General features: G+C 47.9%; 2 protein-coding genes across 5 annotated transcripts; both read left to right on the plus strand.

Annotated features, from left to right (window-relative positions):
- Positions 1–15: 15 nt before the first annotated feature.
- Positions 16–7,926, plus strand: HMG20B (high mobility group 20B). 3 transcript variants are annotated; one of them, XM_078378844.1, is made up of 10 exons: positions 16–1,462; positions 1,543–1,627; positions 2,758–2,863; positions 4,250–4,453; positions 4,896–5,004; positions 5,121–5,166; positions 5,291–5,373; positions 5,535–5,750; positions 6,055–6,187; positions 6,558–7,926. In XM_078378844.1, the coding sequence occupies exons 2-10, from the start codon at positions 1,590–1,592 to the stop codon at positions 6,568–6,570; spliced, it is 948 nt and encodes a 315-aa protein (XP_078234970.1). In that variant the 5' UTR covers positions 16–1,462; positions 1,543–1,589; the 3' UTR covers positions 6,571–7,926. The 3 variants fall into 3 exon arrangements, with proteins under 3 accessions (XP_078234970.1, XP_072834207.2, XP_072834204.2); XM_072978106.2 differs by having other exon boundaries at positions 16–720; positions 5,121–5,167; positions 5,295–5,373; XM_072978103.2 differs by having other exon boundaries at positions 16–720.
- A 1,316-nt stretch (positions 7,927–9,242) lies between these two features.
- On the plus strand, positions 9,243–20,441 carry FZR1 (fizzy and cell division cycle 20 related 1). Of its 2 annotated transcripts, none has more exons than XM_020794196.3 (14): positions 9,243–9,351; positions 11,322–11,512; positions 11,790–11,915; positions 12,274–12,337; positions 13,375–13,502; positions 14,323–14,405; positions 14,789–14,972; positions 16,121–16,186; positions 16,515–16,617; positions 16,920–17,104; positions 18,003–18,236; positions 18,841–18,945; positions 19,257–19,349; positions 20,315–20,441. In XM_020794196.3, the coding sequence occupies exons 2-14, from the start codon at positions 11,444–11,446 to the stop codon at positions 20,354–20,356; spliced, it is 1,482 nt and encodes a 493-aa protein (XP_020649855.1). In that variant the 5' UTR covers positions 9,243–9,351; positions 11,322–11,443; the 3' UTR covers positions 20,357–20,441. The 2 variants fall into 2 exon arrangements, with proteins under 2 accessions (XP_020649855.1, XP_020649856.1); XM_020794197.3 differs by having other exon boundaries at positions 9,316–9,433.
- The last annotated feature ends 3 nt before the right edge of the window (positions 20,442–20,444 follow it).

Here is a 20,444-nt window from a genome sequence, read left to right on the forward strand (position 1 = left end):
AAGTCCATCATAGGGTCTTTTCCCAGCTGGGGAGAAAACCACTGGAGTTCCAGGAAAGGGAGAACAATTGGATTCAATATTTTGGGGTTTCCTTGCTTTTTTTGAGCAGCCAGAGTTTGGTTTGTTGCCTCCCCCCCCCCCTTTGCTTGGAGGTTGCAAAATTTAATTTCCTTATTTTAAATCAATTTAATTTCCTTATTTTCAACCCATTGCAAATGAAAAGGACCCAATGCATCAAAAAAAATAATGGTGATCAAATAAATGCATAAAACTTGGGCTGAAGGGGCAGGAAAACCCCAGGGCTCCCCATTAAAAAACAACAACCACCCAACTTTCAACTCCCTCTCTGATTGGTCGCCGCCTCAGCCAATCCCTGCGTCCCCGTCCCTACCAAGGGCTCCATGACGCACTGCAGGAGCCATGGCGGGTGAGACGAGAGGGGGCGCTTTCTCTGGCCAATCAGGGATCGACGGACGCTCCGTCCCTCCAATCAGCGCCTCGGGAAGGCCCTGTTTAGCATAATAATCCAGCTGAGAAGGGGGGCGGAGCTTCGGCTAGTGGAAGAAACAAGAAAGAAAAGAAAAGAAAGAAAGCGGAGAAAAAGATCCAGAAAGTTTTGGGGAGTTTGATCGTGATGATTGCTCCAAATATATGCTTTTTAATTTAATTTAATTTAATTTTTTTTGTCTCGGTTGTTGGCGGAAATCTAGGAAACCAGAGGTGGGAAGATGGATCTAGCAACGGATCTGGGAGGAATTTAGATTTCTATGGTGGGGTGGGGAGAGGGGGGGGAATGGATAATTAAGTAATTAATTCACGCGTTTGTGGGACTTTGTAGGACTTTTGCCCGAGATCCAGAGAACTGGGCGTCTGGATTCCGTGTAATGTGGGCTCCCTGTTTCTTTTTTTTCTTCTTTTCCTCCATCCCCTTATCTCTTGTTGGGGGTGGGGAGAGGGAAATAAAAACTGTGATCTTGGTCTGGATGGGGAAAAGGTTTCCAGAGATCTGTTGGGGACAGAGATGACTCAGCCCTTGCGATTTCTTTCTTTCTTTCTTTCTTTCTTTCTTTGGAACCTTTTATTTATGGGGTCGTTGATTCTGAAGATTTAGAGTTTGGGGTGGGTTCTCTTCTCAGCTTCCCCGACTTTGGATCTTAAACAGGAGAGGCTGGGGATGATGCTAAATGAGCAACCTTACATCTAATCATAATAAACTTTGAACTGCAGAGCTGGAAGGGACCCCTAAAGATCATCCAGTCCAGCCCTGGTCAAGGAGGCCCCGTGGGGGATTCAAACTCCCAACCCTACTTCCTATACAGTATATGGGGATCAGAACAGGCAGGGACCTTTTCAGCTGTCGGAAAGGCTCTCAGGCCTGATATTGAGGGGGCTTTGGACCCTAACCATACTGTTTTCTAGGTTTTGGAGCTGTTCCAGAAGTGGTTTCACATTGCTGCCTCCCGTGAGTTTTGGTGGCTGAGCAGGGATTTGAACCCAGGTCTCCATCATCCTGATCTTGACACGCGATATTGTCCTTTACAGGTACCGCGGCTTGAACATCTGTCTATGGTTCCTCCCAGGAAGCAGAGATGTCCCATGCTACGAAACAGCAGTCCACTGCTCTCTTGTAAGTATTACATCATTTAAAAAAACAGTGTCTGGGAGGCTTCATATAAATCACCTCTTCGGGTGTGGGCCGGCCACCTTTTTCAAATTGCAGAGGTCATGCTGGAGTCTGATCACCTTCTTGACATTTTGGCTTTAAGGAAAGTATTTTAAACTGAATTAAAATAAAGATGGTGATTTCTGTCCATTACTAGGCCTGAAAAAGATAGAATTATTCAATGAATTGCAACATGTGGACCAGAGTTTCTAGATCTTAGAGTACTGTGTGTGTGGGGGGGGGGGATACTTAGTTCCCTATTACAAGTGAGAAGGATCGTGGAGTTCTTGTAAATCAAAAGCTGAATATGAGCCGGCCATGTAATGCAGCGGCAAAAAAGGCCAATGTGATTTTAGGCTGCATTAACAGCAGTAAAGTCTCCAAATCCTGTGAGGTGGTGGTCCCCCTCTATTCGGCATGGGTTAGGCCACCTCTTGAGTCCTGTGTTCCAGTTCTAGACACCCCACTTGAAGGAGGATGGCAGCAAACTTGAGCAAATTCAGAGGAGGGTGACAAGGTGGATCAGGGAGCTGGAAACCAAGCCTTATGAGGAAAGGCTGAAAGAATTGGGCATGTTTAGCCTTGAGAAAAGAAAATGGAGGGGTGATGGGAAAGCACTTTTCAAAGACTTGGAAGGTGGTCCGACAGAGGAAGGGCAGGATCCGTTCTCTATCATCCCAGAGGGAACGCATGTAAATCATGGGCCCAAGTTACAGGAAGCCAGATTTCATGTATTTCAGGAAAAAATGTCTTAACTGTTTGAGTAGTATGACAATGGAGCCAATTAAATTGACAGGTAAGCGCTCCAGCGCGGGAGGCCCTCAAGAGGAAATTGGACAGCCGTCTGTCCGATCTCCTTTGATTTGGATCCCTGCCCTGAGCAGGAGGTTGGACTGGATGGCCTTAAGAGACCCCTTTCCAACTTAATTATTTTATGATTCAAGGGTTTTGTCTCAGGGAACGGCTGGTCAACCCCAGGCAAGAAAGAGAGATCTCAGGTCCAACAGTGCCAGAGGAGGTGTTAGAGATGGTTTAGGATTGTGTGTTTTAGGGTACCTCGTGGAAATAACCGGCTTGTTCTCTGCGCATCCCAGAAACGCCGCTGGCAAGGCGCAGCAAGGAAGTTTCCTGGTTGCTGTGAAGCAGGAGAAGGCGGAGGCAACGCGGTTAATCGGGGAGAAAAACCACGGTGAAGAGGAGGTGAGCCCCCCCCCATACCGTCAAATTGCAGGTTGCAGTCCGGAAGGCAGACTCTGGCCATCTTGGGCATCAGAGTTCAGCACCCTGTCGTTTAACATCATCTGTGATGTGGTTCGTTCATGGCGCCTTCTCTGTAGTTTTGGCCCCATCCTGAAAGCTTAAAACCCTTCCCCCCTGAGGCTTCCTTACAAGCCATAATTAAAAAAAAAAAACATATCAGGATGAAACGTTGTGGGTCTTTAAGGCGGATTTATGTTGGCGTGAGAGTTTGCAGATCGAAATCCACTGCCAAGGGTTGAGAGAAACCAACTTTGAGCCGTGAGTCTCCCCAGGAGAAAATAGGGAGAAACTGGCCCCTGGGAAGGAGCATAGAGAGATCCTTAAACGGCCAGGTTTAGATTATAATCTAAGTTATACACTGAACAATGCTGGTTTTTAGCAGCTGGGGCAAATGACCCCCTGGTTTGTGATGGGATAGAATACTATATTGCAATTCCTTTTTTACAGCCTCGTACAAGCCTGGCCGACTGCAGGGGGAAATCAGGAGGGTTGGGGGGAGTTAAAGGCACCCTTGCAAAAATAAAATTTACCCTAATCAAGGGAACGATGGTTCAGCAACTCCTCTCATTTGGGTCCGTGCCACACCCTTTCGAATACACTAGGACCATGGTATCTGTGGGGGATGGGTTCCAAGGAGCCCTTTCTCTGTGGATGCTGAAAAATGCGGATACTGTATATCGGAATGCTATACAGTACATGATTTGTGGCTCCCTCTATTGGTCAGATCTGGCAAATGCACCCCCAATAATAATAATAATAATAATAATAATAATAATAATAATAATAATAATAATAATAATAATAATAATAATAATAAATAATTAATAATTAATAATTAATAATTAATAATTAATAATTAATAATTAATAATTAATAATTAATAATTAATAATTAATAATAATTAGTAGTAGTTGTAGTTGTAGTTGTAGTTGTAGTTGTAGTTGTAGTTGTAGTTGTAGTTGTTATTAACAACAACAAAACAACAAAACAACAAAAACAAAAACAACTATAAGTATTTTTGAGGGGGGTTATGTAGTATTTTCAGGCAGTGAGTAAGTAATCCCATGGATGGGGGGGTTTACCACTGCTCATCTTCTCCTCCATGAGGTCTAGCAGCCTGCTTGTCTTTCAAAATGCAGGCCAAGTTTTCTGGAAGTCAGGATTTTAGGCCCACGATCCCGGCCTGCATTCTTATGGTGGTTCGGCCCACTGTTTTTTGTTTTTATTTTAAAAAGGATTGAATGGAATAATTCTGAAAATCTGGCACGTTTTAGTTCAGGAGCGTTCATGTTGTTTCAATTTGTGTCTCTGCTTTGCAACGGGCAGCCGGTGAAGAAAAGGGGCTGGCCAAAAGGGAAAAAAAGGAAGAAGATTCTCCCCAATGGACCTAAAGCCCCAGTGACGGGCTATGTCCGCTTTCTCAATGAACGCCGGGAACAGATCCGCATTCAGCACCCAGATCTGCCATTTCCAGAGATCACCAAGATGCTTGGAGCAGAGTGGAGTAAACTGCAGCCAAAGGAGAAGCAGGTGAAGTGCCCGGGAATAGTGTTAGGCGGTTTAGTTTACAGTATTTCCCATCCCCCTGAATTTGCAGAGGGTCAGTTCCAAGCCCCCCGCAGATACCGAAAAATGTGGATAATAGTACATGCTAGTTTAATATCAGACATGATACATAACATGGTCTCTGTCCTCCCTCTAGTGGCCAGTTCTGTTAACATCTTCATTAAAAATAAATTTTTTAAGATTTTTCTTTTCAAGATTTTCAGACCATGGATCAGTGGATACCAATCCCGCAGATAAGGGGAACCCACCATATTTTATTTTAAATTTATTTTCGGACTGCCGCGGAAACCAGGGGAGAGGGGACCGGCAATCTGTTCAGTTCCTCTGTGCGTAAGGGCAGGGGAGACCAGAGCGAGAACCAGCTTTTCCGAGCCAGATTTTGGTAAGCTTCCCTCTCTCGTTGCAGCGCTATCTGGATGAGGCCGAGCGAGAGAAGCAGCAGTATATCAAGGAACTGAGAGAATACCAGCAGTCAGAGGCGTATAAATTGTGCGCTGAAAAGAAGATAAAAAAAGGTGTGTTTCGCCTCAGAAACGATGGGCTGGAGGTTTGAGTTCGAATCCCACAAGCGCTGGATTTCAATGAAAAACATTTTTGGCTGGTTTTTTAAAATTATGATTCCTTCTTCTAGAGGATGCTGGAGCGGGGCCTGTGAACACTTTGCTGAATGGCTACAAGGTAAGGAGCGTAGCAAAAAATCACAGAAGGCTCACCGATCTTCCTTCAAAATCACAAACTTGCCTATTTTTTTCGTGATATCGGGATGAGGGGGGAAAATATGCTTTTTCATTTGCTTCTCCGGCAGGCTGGGGAAGGCGCCAGTGAGGGGTTCTCGACCTTTGATGTGCCCATCTTTACGGAGGAATTCTTGGACCAAAACAAAGGTACACACACACCCGCGACAGATAAAACCAGACCTCGGGTTGAGAGAAAAACAGCCGCCTCTCAAACCCGGAACCCCCCAATTCAACTCTGTGTCTTTCTCATTAATTGTGGTTGTCTTTTGTCTTTCTGTCTCTCTCTTTTTGATAACGGGCTGTAACAGCCCGCGAGGCAGAGCTGCGACGCCTACGCAAGCTGAACACCGAATTTGAGGAGCAAAACAGCATTTTACAGAAGCACACGGACAGCATGAGCCGGGCCAAAGAGCGTCTGGAGCAGGAGCTGGCCCTGGAAGAGAGGCAGACGACAGCCCTGCAGCAGCAGCTCCAGACGGTGCGCCAGGCCCTGACGGCCAGCTTCGCCAGCCTCCCCATTCCAGGTTTGCGTTTTTAAAATGGCTCCAGGCTTCTAGTCCTTAAGGCCAGCCTGAAGCTGGGTGGGAATTTACCATCTCCAGCCACCAGGGGGCAAAGATTGGTTCTTTGCACTTGTATGGGAGCTGCAGGGAAACCAACAGATTGTGGATTTTGAAAGGGGGACCCTCGATATCATCCAGGCCAGCCCCTGTCGGGGAGGGGAAAATCGAACCCACAACCTCAGACTCCGCTGCCAGAGCCCTGAACACCCCCCCCCCCCCGAGCAGTCGGAGCTGGTCCGTCAAGTCCCGGGTTTCTCTCTGCCAGGCACGGGGGAAACCCCCACTCTAGGGACACTGGATTTCTACATGGTCAAGCTGCACAGCGCCATCGAAAGCAACCCTGTGCAACACGAGAGGCTCGTGGCACGCGTGAAAGAGATTCTGTCCCACATTGCCAGGTAAATGTGAACAACCCCACTCTTGATGATGAGAAGGAAGTTAGCTTGTTGAATTGAGGGGACTGGGCTTGGAACTGTAGTGGAACCAGGGCACCAGGGGCCAAAGACCCATTGGCTTTGTAATGAACAGGATCACAACCTCATACGCAACTTGCTGTGGTTTTCTGCACTCTCTGAGATTAGAGACAACCTCCATGGTCGCTAGGGAAAGAACAGGAGATATGCAAAAAGTTATTTAAAAAGAGGGGAATTCTGACTACAGATCTACCAGCTCTCCGCTTAAAAAAAGGGAGGATATTGATGCACATGTATTGAATGAGTACATAATGAAACATTTAATAATTTTCTTTTTTTCCCTCCCTCACTTTAGTGAGCATTTATGAGACGACACCCTGATGCAACTTGAATTCGTCTTGACTGCCTCCCACTCTATCGCCTGCCCCCTCTCCCTGCGACATGGCTTGCCACGTTTGGATGTCCTCTGGGTGCATCTTATTTCCAAACAGCCTTCTCATCTTCACGCTAAACACAACCCATCTTGACAAATTGGTTGGCCTCTCGAACCTGCTCGATATTTTTCTGCCTCTTCGGTCCCTCGGCCCCCTTCCCCCCCCCCCCCAAGTTTGGAGATTATCCTTGTAATTCCATGAAGGAGTGAAATCCAACAAGTTAATCCTAGTTAAATGGAAGGTGGTTTGGTCTGGGACAAGCCCCTAAGAGCCATTAGGTTGACAAAAGACCTGCCCCAGCTCAAATCTAAGGAGTCTTGTAAAAAAAAAAACCCAGTGGGATACTGTTTATTTCCAAGTTCTAGCTTATTTTTACCCTAAAATAATGTATTTTTAAAATGCCCTCGGGGGGTGAACCTCTGGTCCATTTCCTTCAGGAATAATAAATGGAGCATCCTTAATACTGCCTATAATTCAGATGGCCCACCGAGTCCAGCTGAGTTATTTTTATACCCGGAGAGATCCAGAATTCGAACCTGGAGCTTTTTTGTTCTACTGGGATAGGTTTTCTTCTTGTATAGATCATTGTGCAACACTGACCTGATTTTTTTTCCACCTTCATCCTCACCCCACTATTTAATTGGAGATGTTAAGGTGGGATTTTCCTTAATTAAGTCCTTTATGCCTATTCCTTAATTATTATTATTTATGGGTTATTCCTCCATGTAGGGACAACACATGCTTCCACGGCTGCATGTTTTGTGATACACAACCTCGCAGCTGGAACGCGGTGTGCAGCGTCCCGAGAATCTAGGCTTTGATGCGTTTTATCCAAATGATGTTTCTAATCCTCATTGTTCCAATGGACCATGCCAGGGAACAGAATTTAATTTTGAAGCTCCCACTCACTTTTCCAATTGAAAAAATAAAAGAAATTAGGGCTATAAGGGGGAAATCAAGGATATTTCTAGCTTTATTTCATTTCCAGATTTTAAAAAAGCTGGTTGTAGGAACCAATTTTATCTTCTCTAACTCAGCCTAATAAACAGATCTGTTTATTTATTAGCTCGCTCCAATCCTTTTTCTCTGAATTATTTTTAAGAATATTTAGTCTCTTTTTGCCTTACGATGAGTTCAAATAAACATGCAAAAATCTCTTATTTTCTTAATGTAGTGATTTTTAAAAATTAAAAGAAGATGCTATTTTAGCAATGAAAGCGCGTCGGCTTATTCTATGGATTTGCTGGATTCTCTTTTTAAAATAAAATACTTTAGAAAGACAACAAAAAATGTATCTTTGTGTATATAGTATTTTGTCACATGTAGAAGGCTTCGAGGTTTGGGGCATTTGGGGGAAAAATAGATAAAATGTATTTCATATGGATAAATATTTGGTTCCTGGGCACATTTTAATTCTGCTCTGTTTCACAGTGCATAATAGTAACACGTGATGAATTTGTAATATCCAGTTATAGTGCATTTTTTTAAAATGCTGGAACTTCCAGTTCTGTCATATAAAATTTTATCGCACAGTTTTCCAGATGTTGGCGTGAAATTTTTTTCAAGCCACATGTTCCTTGCAAGGACTGCGACATTTTTGCAAAAATCAAAATTTCTCCATTTAATATATCTTGCAGATGGGTCCCAGTGCATTTATTTAAAAGCAAACTTCTGAGCTGAAGCAAATATTTCCTTTTTAATATTTTTTTGCATGCATACCTGTGCATGGTTTATATTCTCCCGCCCCCCCCCCATCTTGGGCTGAGCTGCATCGATGCATACAGTGGGTTAATGAACAAGCATTTAATTATTCTAAGCCAGCTGGGGTGCATTTTAAAGAGAAAGGTGGGTGAAAATAGTTTCAGGAGGTGAAATGAAATGCAGTTTCTGCATGTTTCAAATGGAAGGCCAGGACAGATCCAGGCGTTGGAACATTTTAGTGAGAAAAAATTACAAACTCAGGGACTAGACTAGAGCACTGGTGTATTTTTAAAGGCCATGTAAATAAGCAGCCCATTGCATGGGTGCATGCATTTTTAAGGTGATTATGCAAATGAGCCCTAATTGTTACTCTTCCTGTTGGGTTTGTTTCCAGAAACTACCCCTTTTTCTCCACACTAGGGTACATACCCAAAGCTTTCCCCACCACCTCCACCATCAATGTACTCATTAATATCTGTTCATTGGGGTTTAATTGTTTTCATTACAATGTAAGGGGTTTAGACTTTATGGAAGATTTGAGTTTTTCATCTCATTTTTCCCCCTTTATTCTTTTTGTTCTTTTTTTCCCCCATGGTGTGTATTTTCTCTTAAGGCCTTTTGTGGGTTTGTTCTTTCATTTGACATTTTGTTTGTTTTGATTTATTCCTCGCTCAGGCTTCGCAGAGCGCGACTAGGCCGCAAGGCGGTTGCTAGGGGCGACGGCCGGCCCCGCTAGCTTCACGCACACACACCTCCTTCCCCTTCCCGACCTGGCCCCGCCTCCAGCCTCGCCCCCTCTCTCTTGTGTTGATTCGAACGGGGCCAATCAGAGGCCGGAGCGGGCGGGTTGGGCGAGTCCGACGTCGACTTGCTCCCGTCAGGCCCCGCGCGGGATTGCTTGGCTGGGACGCCGAAGGGGTGGGGCGAAGCCTGTGGGCAGGGCTTGGAGGGAAGGGAGGGCGGGGAGAGAGGCGGAAGAGCGGCGCCATATTGGATGGGTCTGGCTGAGGCCAGGTGAGAAGGAGGGCGGCGTTGGCCCCCCATTATTACTTGGGGGGGAGAAGAATAGGGCCCCCCCATGCTCAGGCAAGATGGGGTAGGTGGGCGGGGCTTCAGGGGCGGGGAGGGGGAGCCCCCCTTTCCCGGCAGCAGCAACAACAACCCAGAAGGAACTGGGGGGTCTGTTAGTGTTTTCATGCAAGGGGGGGACAAGGCCGGTCTTTTAGGGAAGGGGGCCTTTGAGGGGCCTGATCCCCCCCAAAGGGAGTCCCCCTCCCCTTACAGAAAGGGAGGGGGCTGCAATATGGGGGGTGGGCTCCTTGGAGGGGGGCGATAATAGGGAGGGGGCTTGATGGGAAGGGAGGGGGTTCTTAGAGGAACACCCCCCCTTAAAAGGAAGACTTCCTACCACCACCTCTGAGGTTTTCTATCCCATCTACATCTCTCCCCCCCTTTAAGATATTAGGGGGATATTGCCTTATTAGGGTGCATGGTGTGTGTGGGGATTAATGGGGGGAGACAGTAGCTGAGAAGAGTCCCCCCCCTTAGGTAACTGGTCCCCATGCAATGCTTTTCGCTGCTGCCCTCTCCATTTAGAGGAGGGCGAGGGGAGGAGAGGGCATGGTTGGGGTTCTCCCCCCCAGAGGCCGGGGGGGGGGCTATATTGGGAGGAGATGGTTTAGAGAAATCCCCTCTTATATTGCATATAATATTGTGTTATGTTGTGTTGCATTGCACCGTATTGTGTTATGTATTATATATTGTTGCACTGTATGTTATTCATTTGCAAGCCCTCCCCCTTAGGGAATGGCAGCGGGAATATGTTTTTTGGGGTACCCCTGGGAGGTGAGCTGCTGGTGGTGGTGGTGGGAGTAAGTGAATGAGAGAGAAGGTGGCTTAAAAAGGGTTCCTCTATATCCTCTCTTCCCCCCCCCCCCGAGATTTTTCTATTACCTAAAGGAAGGGGTTGTAATATTGGGGTACTCTTGGAAAAAGGGGTTCCATGGGGGCTGGATTGAGGTGGCTGCTGAGACGAATCTATCTCCTTATGAAATCCCACCCGCCCCCTACAATGGACATTTTCTGCCTCCCTTAGAGGGGTTCTGTAATGGGATGCTTATGAAATGGAGGATGATGGGAGGACTGGGATGATGGATGAGTGAGAAGGAAGGTTTAGAAAAAAAACCCTTATGGGATTCATCTTTCCTCCTTTGACGGCAGAAGGGGTCTGTTTTTGGGGGTGCTCCTAGGAAAAAGGCTAATGGAGTGATTTAACGGGGCGAGGAGAAGGGAGGAAGCATGGGGTGAACCAGTGTGTACCTGCTACACCTTTCAAACGGCTGAATCTGGCTTTTCCAGGCAAAGCCCAGCTTGCGAAATCTTCACTCCCGTTTTTCAAAAAGAAACACCAGGTCTCGTGACCACAGGGGGGAATGCGTGACAGGTCCGTTTCTAGAGTCGGTCCTGAGGGCTTTATCCGGTGCCCCAAGGGGATTGCAGTTTAAAACCGAACACAGGAAAATAAAAGAGGCTGGGCTGCCAGTTAACTACTACAGGCAGAAGCACGTGTTAAAAAAAATTCAGATGGAACATTGCAAAAGAAAAATGATTTAGTGAGTGGAGGTGACCAGCTGGAAATTTGAACTCGGGGCTCCTGGTTACAAGGGTGGTTTTTTTTTCTTAGATCAGAATCTTGTCTTTGGTTCTAGGGTTTTGGGGTTAGGGAGACCAGATGGAATTCCAAGGCCGGAAAATATTTAGACCTCCGAAATTAATTGTACATATAAAATGATGGTGGACGCGTTGCTTAAAGAGGATGACCTGTGTTTAAAGTTGTGTTTGCAGAGATCACACAACAGGGACTTAAAGTGGTTTTACTTTGAAGCGTAGACTTGGAGATTGTCACAAATATTACCTTCGTGAAGGCATCAGCCTGGTTTTCTCCTTTTATTATTTTTTTTTTCTGTCACCTTGTGTTTTGGTAGCACACCGGCTATAGCCTGGTCTCCGTGAACTAAAGGACTGCATTTTTGAGACTTCTTGGGGGGGGGGGTGAAAAAAGAAAGAAGAAATCTCGACCGCCAGCCCACCTGTCCAACCGGCCACCATGGATCAGGACTACGAAAGGCGTCTTCTCCGCCAGATCAACATCCAGAACGAGAACATGATGCCCTCGGTAAGTCCTCGCACCGTGATCATGAGGTGCTTGAAAACTAGCTGTGGATGGTGAATCATGCAAGAATGGGTGAACAGATAACAACCTTAAAAGAGGCAATGGGCATCATGGAAAAAAGGAGGCAGACATGGATCGGAGTTATAGGATTGGGGGCATGGGAGTTCCTTCTGCAGCTCCCCCCCGCCCACCTGCCAGTTGAACCGATCCTTGGCCTGTGTCTGTTGTTTCTGATCCCTGTTCCCCCTTCTTTCCTCAACCCCCAACTTTGAAATCCAAGGTTGCGGACATGAGGAGAACCCTGACGCCTGCCAACTCCCCCATCTCGTCCCCCAGCAAACACGGCGACCGGTTCATCCCCTCTCGAGCGGGGGCCAACTGGAACATCAGCTTCCACCGGATCAATGTGAGCATTGCCCCACAGAGGGCTATGTGTGTGTGTGTGGGGGTGAGACGGGGAGCCTGAGTCCATATTAAAACAAGCTGATTCTTTGCTTTTGAAGCAGCGTGGCTTTTGAGCTTTTTTGGGGGGGGGGGTTTCTCACCAGCCAAGCTTCCTGCTCACTCCTGCTTTGTGGCAAACGCTCTGTGTTTAAACAGGATGGTGAGCGATCTCAACGGGATCTAAGCGGACAGAGAGCATGGCCTCGGATCTTCTTTACTGGGTTTCAGAGGCAGACGGGGGTTTCCTTTTGGTGGCCGGCTGGCCGCAGAGGGAGTCAGGACCCAGGGACCCCCTAACCCGGTTGTCTCCCTGCTTCTAGGAAAACGAGAAGTCTCCGAGCCAGAACCGAAAAGCAAAAGATGCCACCTCTGATAATGGCAAAGGTAGGCACCACCCCGGCCTTCTCCTCCCACACACCTTCAGGGTGGACAATAAGTTAACTGCCTTGAGGCGTGTCTCTGTTTTAAATGATTCTTTAGATTTTACTAGCAACAGTCTTCTGTCTCTTGAGGGGAGAGTGACGGATCGTAAATCCCTTTTTTAAAAAATCTGTTGCTATACATCCAATTTTAAAAAAATAAAATGTTGCCATTGAAGAAGCTTATATCCTGCCTTGAGATTGGGGACATTCCTAGAATCACAGAGTTGGAAGGGACCTCGAAAGCCATCGAGTCCAACCCCTGGCTTAAGGCAGGAATAAAAATCCAAGCAGGTCTGACATAGTTGCCCACTTTCCTCTTGAAGGCCTCCCGCGTTGGAGTGCTCACCCCCGCCCAAGGTCATGGGTTCTGCTGTCATCCTGCTCTAGCAGTTGAGAACTTTTTCCTGATAGTCAGTAAACCGATATCGGTTTCCTGTAACTTGAGCGCAGTATGGCGTGTCCTGCGCTCTCAGACGATAGAGGACAGATCCTGCCCCTCCTCTTTCAAGTCTTTGAAAAATGCTATCTTATCTCCCCTCCATCTTTTTTTTCCCTCAAGGCTAAACAACCCTTGTTCATGAGTTCATCTGCGGGTCCTGCTAAGCCATGGTTCCATTAACCATGGTTTGTTGTATCGTGGGTTGCTCCACAGACAACCAAACTGAGGCCAGTCATTTTTCTCGTGTCTGGATAGTTTCATTTTATCAGCTCCCGTGTGGCAGTGCAGGCAAGAGGGGAAATGAGCAACCATAGTATTATATCAGTTTGTAATCCATGAACTTAAGTTGCAATTTGAGGAACAAACCATGGTTTGTTTACAAGGGCAGGCTCAGACTCGCCACCATCCCAGGATTCAACAGACCCCTGACTGTACTTACGTGCAGAATTTCAGCCACTGTCCTGTGCTTTCTATTTCATATTTTACTCTGGAGCTCTCCGGAAACGTTTTTCCAGAGGCTTCTTCTGACGTCTCTGTTCTTTCTTCCCTTGTCCACGAAGATGGGCTCGCTTACTCGGCCTTGCTGAAGAATGAGCTTTTGGGAGCCGGGATCGAGAAAGTGCAGGACCCCCAGACGGAGGACAGGCGATTACAGCCCTCCACGCCCGAAAAGAAGAGCCTCTTCACGGTATTACCTAATCATAACACTGCCCTTTCTGTAAAAACAGCCCAGGATTCCGTTGAAATAAAAGCTCAAACTCAGTGGTTTTCCTTTTCATCCCAGAAATCACTGATGCACCAGAGCGAGCAGCTGCAGTCCTCAACTCATTTCCAGCAGTTTATTTTATGTTATTTAAATTTTTTAGGTGCGCCCCCCTTCCAATCCAGAGTTTTTCCATCCCTTAAGTTAACTCTCACCTCATTGCATGTTCGGATCGCAGTCCCACTTCTCTCCAGAAGCGGCTGGCATGAAATCCGAAGTTGTGCCTCTCCGCATGGCTGCTCTGTCTTTCTCAATCATCCCCGTATTTCCCATCCAAGGGAAGGAATCACAGCTCCTCAAAGCCTCCGTGGGGTGGCCCTTTGCCTTCTGAATGGGTCACAGCCCCCCCCCCCGGTATGCTGTTGGAAAACCCAAATCCCTAGTTTGCCCCATCGCTCCCAAAACCAGAAGTGAATTTTTAGCTGATGCCTGGCTCATTTTTTAAAGGCTTTGGTTGCCACTGCCGCTCATCTCTGGAGCCAGAGCAGGGCCCAGGGCAGAAGGACAACCCATGGACCTGCCAGATTCTGCCCCCCCCCCCAGCTTAAGAGATCCTAAACTGAGCATCACAGCGATGGTGTTGATTGGGTGGCAAAGACTGTGTGGCTGCGTGGATCATGTCTCGAAGAAAATGGAATATTCTAGGGGTGGGACGCTGTTTCCTTTCCTTTCAAGAGGGATACAGTTCCTGAACCGTTCTTGACACGGTTGACTTGAAACCCGCTTTTTCTCCCTCTCCCCTCAGTATTCTCTCACCATGAAACGCTCCAGCCCAGATGATGGCAACGAGGTCTCTCCTTATTCTCTCTCTCCGGTCAGCAACAAAAGGTAAGGTGAGAGGGAGAGCAGAGAAAGAGAGAAGGGTAGTTAACGTCGAACGATGGTTCCAGGAAGCCCTTCGCAGTCCTCGGGTTACGAAACCCGTAAGCCGGTCGGCAGTTCCGCTTTCCTGACCCTTATGGTGGTGATTGCAAGGGGGAGCCCAGCGTTAAAATCTGGACCGCGTGAGAGGTGCTGTCATTAAGCGATGGACAACTGCCTGCTTTCATATTTCTGTTGATAGGCCTGCAATGTTTTTAAGACCATTTTGGTTTCCCTTTATTGGTTGTGGGTTCTGGATTGTGCATCTGGGCCGCACCGCTTTCCCCGTTCACACCCCTCTGCATCTTCTTTTTTCTTTACCTGCTTCCCTTTCCTGCCTCTCGGAACAGCCAGAAGCTCCTACGGTCTCCCCGGAAGCCAACAAGAAAGATTTCCAAGATCCCCTTCAAAGTTTTAGATGCTCCTGAGCTGCAGGATGACTTCTACCTGAACCTTGTTGACTGGTCATCTCTGAACGTCCTGAGTGTTGGTCTTGGGACCTGCGTCTACCTCTGGAGTGCCTGCACCAGCCAGGTAACGCGGAGTGATTCGGAGGGTGTTACAAAGTCTTTAAATTCCTCCCCCAATTTCCCCAGGAAAGGGGATCAGGGCTGTTTCCTTTGCCTTCCTCTTCCATTTGTGAAAACCCATTTTATTTGCTCTTGGCACTGAGGTCAGAGGTTGGAAATTGACCCCTAGTGCTACAGGTGCCTACGATAAATGGACAGGTTTACAACCAGAGCAGGGAGCGCTTCCCTACTAAATCTGGACATGCTCTGTTTATTGATTTATTTAAAACATTTTGGTTACTTAATTCGTTGAGCTTAAAAGCCTCAAGAGACATCGCTCAGTGGATCGGTTAAATTGTTCTAATTATTGCTCAGATCTCCTGGGGGAGACAGCAACGTTATCTGTGCAAAGAGGCTCGAGTGCCATTTGGCGCTGGAACTATGAAAAAAATTGGTTATGAATATGCAGCCGAAACTTTGATCGGATTAGAACTTTCCATTATTTTTTCAAGAGAAGCTTTTCAAGTTTTGGCTTGAGTTTTAGCAGGCGTTTCCACTCTGAGCAGCTTCTCTGCCTGAGTGGCTGCTGCAGAGACTCATCCAGGACACACCCCGTTTAAAAACTTGGGGTTTGTTCTTACACGGAAGTTATCCAGAACCATTCTGCGGTCTCAGCTATCAGCGTGAAAGCGGTTTAAATTTAGAGAGCAGCCCAATTTGGGTGTCCGGAACTCGCCGCCTTGGTTCTACTTTCGAAAACCTTTATCTTTGGCCCATGCATGACTTGAAGAAAGCTTCTGAATGAATACAGAACGTATCTTTAAAATAATAATAAAGCATACCGTGTTTCTCCCCAAAATAAGACAGGGTCTTACATTAATATTTGCTCCAAAAACGCATTAGGGCTTATTTTCAGGGGATGTTTTATTTTTTAAATGTACAATCATCTACATGTATTCAAATACAGTCATGTCATCTTCTGGTTGCTGCACAAGGGTGAAGGGTGGGGTTTCACTTAATATGGGGCTTATTTTTGGGGGGTAGGGCTTCTATGACAAGCATCCTGAAAAATCATACTAGGGCTTATTCCCAGGTTAGGTCTTATTTTCAGGGAAACACAGTAGCATTGTAAAACTCCCGACTCTCTGATGTTCTTTCTTTTCCTGTTCCAAGGTAACCCGACTGTGCGACCTTTCGGTGGAAGGCGACTCGGTGACCTCCGTGGGATGGTCAGAGCGGGTCAGTTGACTATCAGAAACCAGAGAGCAAAGCTGTATTATTGGTGTGTGGGGGGGGGGTGTATGTGGTAACCATGCAGTCTGTGAGCTCCCTCCGAATGTCTCTAGAAATATAAATGTTTTGCAACCCTAAAAACCTCCCGGGAGGACCTGTGCGATGCACTGAGATCTTTCGCCTGTACCTTTGCTGTTCAGTACACAACAGGAGAGTAAAAACGAGTACTTCCTTCCCCATCAGACCAGCCGACTGTGACGCGCGGAGAAGCCTCTGTGTCTCTTACCCTGTCTTCTCTCAGTGAACTCTGCTTCGCCTCTTTTCTCCGCCTCAGGGCAACTTGGTGGCGGTCGGGACTCACAAAGGCTTCGTCCAGATCTGGGACGCGGCGGCCGGGAAGAAGCTGTCCATGTTGGAAGGTCATACGGCCAGAGTGGGTGAGGAAACACCATCACACCGGATAGATCCCTGTTTCCCTAGAAAAAGGCACAGGAGAGGGTGCAGAATTATGAACAGCTTTTGCTTTGTTTCTATGCTAGCCTTTTAGGAGTCTATTGGCCAATGTCTGTGACGTGATTAACAGCAGATTAACCATCTTGCCCGGTCCTATAATCCTGGCTTAAACCATCAGACCGCTGTCTTTTACAGACTAGAGGTTTGGTTGCCAGATGTCAAGAGGTGCTTTAGTTCCAGATTTGGACTTCTGTCAGGTTTGGACTTCTGTCTCTCCCCTCCCCAGGTGCCCTGGCATGGAACGCGGACCAGCTCTCTTCCGGCAGCCGGGACCGGATGATCCTTCAGCGAGACATCCGGACCCCTCCGTTGCAGTCAGAGAGGCGCCTCCAAGGACATCGGCAGGAGGTTTGCGGGCTGAAATGGTCCACGGACCACCAGCTCCTGGCCTCTGGCGGAAACGACAATAAGGTAAGACATTGTTTCTTATTTTCTTCCGCACTGCACTATTGTGTCTTTGCTCCGTGCCCGGCATGAACGGTGGCGCTTTAAGGAAGATCCTAAAGGCCATGGGCCTTCCCTCGGAGAGGCTAGCATGTGAACAATTGGATTGAATCTCCACAAGGAAAACCAGGGGAAGGGAGTTGGATCGGGCCCTTTGAACCAGAGAGCAGCCTGAAGGAGAAGGTTGACCAAGCAATGGTGTTCCTCAACAGCACATAAAGGACATGTGTTCCAGGTTAAATGTCATGCGTAGCCAAGCATAAAAACAAAAATTAAAACCAGCAAATGTGGCATCTTAAAGGCTAACGGATTTAGGTTGGTGGAGAGTTAGCGGGTTTAGGTCAATGAAAGACTAGCAGGTTGAGGTCAGTGAAAGGTTAGTGTGTTTATGTCAGTGGGGGTGTTATAACCTGCTTCTCAGAAATCTCTCATGTTGAGAAATATCTTCTCATCTTTGAGGTGCTGGCATCCTTCTTTTAATTCTTGTTTTGTCGTACATGCTGAGAGAGAGCAAGAGGGCCCCTTTCTTTCTAAAAATGAAGTATTCCATCCCCACCTGGCGATTCAGCCTTCCCTTGTGAACAAATCTGGTGTCCTTCACATCAAAATATTCCACCTAGCATGCATTTAATCTTATTTTTAGCACGCCGCCTCTGGGTGTGGTTTTCTTGTTGTCCAGTTTTGGTTCGATGTTATTAAATTGCTTTCCATCCGCCGAGTCCAGTCTCTTCCTCAGCTGGCCGCGGTGAATGTCAACTGCAACAAAATGTGGTAGTGCTTCATAGACCGAAGTTGCTTCGGGCACCTCACCGCTTGAATGTTGGGCTCTTGTCAGATGCTGAGACCTCTGCTCTTCCTCTTCCAGCTCCTGGTCTGGAATCATTCCAGCCTCAGCCCCGTCCAGCAGTACACGGAGCACCTGGCGGCGGTTAAAGCCATCGCCTGGTCCCCCCACCAGCATGGGCTCCTGGCTTCGGGGGGCGGGACCGCGGACCGGTGCATCCGCTTCTGGAACACCCTCACCGGGCAGCCCCTGCAGTGCATCGACACCGGCAGTCAAGTGTGCAACCTGGCCTGGTCTAAGCACGCCAACGAGCTGGTAAGGATCTTGATGGTGGCGGAGGGGTGGCGGACCAGTTGGGAGGGGCGCAAATCCAGATCAGGCCAGTGATGATTGGACAGCTTTCCCAGGAAGCAGGAAAAACTGTGTGAGAAATCAAGGCTGATCCGTTAAACGTTGTTTTTCTACATCGGCCACCAGGGCGGGCTAGATCAGGCGTCTCAAACAAGGCCACGTCCTGGCTGCTGGCCCACCGGGGGCTGTTCCCGATCTTGGCCTCTGTCTCCGGTGCCCTCCAAGGGGACCCCTCCTGACTCTGAGCCCAGCCCTCCAGTTGTTTCTGACATCTCCTGGCCCTCTCTGGTGGCGTTCTAGGGATCCAGTCATCCAAAGTGGTTTCCTCAGAACGCCTTCAGGGCGGGGGGGGGGGTCCCCTCTGGGATCGACACGCAGCAGCCGAAGGATGCAGGCTCCGGTCCCCTGGCTCCTGACTCTCCCTTCCCAGTTAGAAGTTAGAAATCTATTTCCAGTTAGTATCGCCAGCGGAGATGGGGCCATGACCCCTGAAGTCTGTCTGTCTTCTCCTCCCTCAAGTCTCTGTAGCGGGGCCTTAACAAGTCTCTCTCTCTTTCTGTCTCTGCAGGTCAGCACTCACGGCTATTCACAAAACCAGATTCTGGTCTGGAAGTACCCCTCATTGACTCAGGTGGCAAAGCTGACGGGACATTCCTACAGAGTCCTCTACTTGGTGAGCGTTTCTCCGAGTCCTAACAACAACCTGCCAGGTTCTGCTTCCGTCTTGGGTGCGTCTTCTCTTCCCCTGTCCTTCCGCCCTGGAGGCAGGAGCCTCAGCAAACAATGCCTTTGGCCCGGACCCCTCTCTCCCCCCTTCTTCCTTCTGTATAAAACAGTCTCCCTAAATCAGCCACGCCTTAAAACGGTTGATGTGTTCGGTGGTGTGTGAATTTTCTTGGGCTGCCTCCGATGCAGAAAGCTTTAGATCGAAATGCCCACCTGGGTTCGAGGATCGTTCAGATCCGGTCTTTTTCCCTCCCGCAGGCCATGTCACCCGACGGGGAGGCCATTGTCACAGGCGCAGGGGACGAGACGCTGCGGTTCTGGAATGTCTTCAGCAAAACGCGCTCCACCAAGGTAAGAAGGGGCCGCCGGGGGGGGGGGAAGAGAAAACAAGGGGGCTTGTTCTGGGCTGGAACGGTTTGCTCTCGCGTTTGTGAGATGGGGGAGAGTGTGTTGGGAAGAAGATGCTGAGGCGAAATGATTTTTTAAAAACTCCCGTTTAAATTCTTAGACCATCAGAGCCCTCTGAATTCTGATGATATAAATAATAATATTAATCTTAGAGCTGAAAGGGTCTCCTATGGATCATCCAGTCAAGGCTCTGTCAAGGAGGCCCAGTGGAGGATTCGAACTCCCACCCTCTGGCTCTCCTAAACTGCTGAGCTATTCAGTTATCATCTTAGAACAGCACAGCTGGAAGGGACCCTAAAGATCATCTAGTCCAGCCCTTTTAAGGAGATCCAGTGGGGGAATCAAACTCCCACCCTCTGGCTGCGCAGCCAAAGATCTAAACCACGGAGCTGTCCAGCCGTTCTCATGATCCCGGCATTGCTTGTCCTGGGCTGTGCTGGGTAGCGCTTACAGGAACCTGGAAGTCAGCTGCATTCCAGTGCAGCTTCACTCCAGCCCAACTGCTCTTACGTTCTTTAATCTGCAGTCAAAATGTCCCTGGAGGCAGCTTTATTGGGCTAAAAAAAACAACACAGAAGTTTGGGGGCCTCCTAAAGATTTAACCAGTTTTATTGGGCCTGAGTTTCCGTGGATCTTTGCTGTTGGCTACGTGGACACATTTCCCCGTCGGCCCCGTGTGTCCCTCAGAAATGAGGGTCGGCCCATGAAAAGTTCGCGCCGAATAAAGCCTGCTGATTTTCAGGGAGCCACAGGATTCTTGGCGATTCTTGAGAATCACCGAGCACCCGTTGGAAACTGGTTTGCGTTTATGGCATTTAATGGCCATGCTTTGCCGTAAAGCCAGAGCCTCAGTGGGTCACACGCAGTTCATGGTCTTTCTCATTTTTTTCTTTTCTTTTTCTTCACAGGAGTCTGTTTCAGTCCTCAACCTTTTCACCCGGATACGGTAAAAACCTTCCAAGCGAACTGTCATATTTGGGGTCGAAAACCACTAACAGCCGGTGTGGAGCCCGAGGCTGCGAGCCGGGGAAAAGGGTG

The sequence above is a fragment of the Pogona vitticeps genome, chromosome 7 (genome assembly GCF_051106095.1).
Source record: "Pogona vitticeps strain Pit_001003342236 chromosome 7, PviZW2.1, whole genome shotgun sequence".
Taxonomy (NCBI): Eukaryota; Metazoa; Chordata; class Lepidosauria; order Squamata; family Agamidae; genus Pogona; species Pogona vitticeps.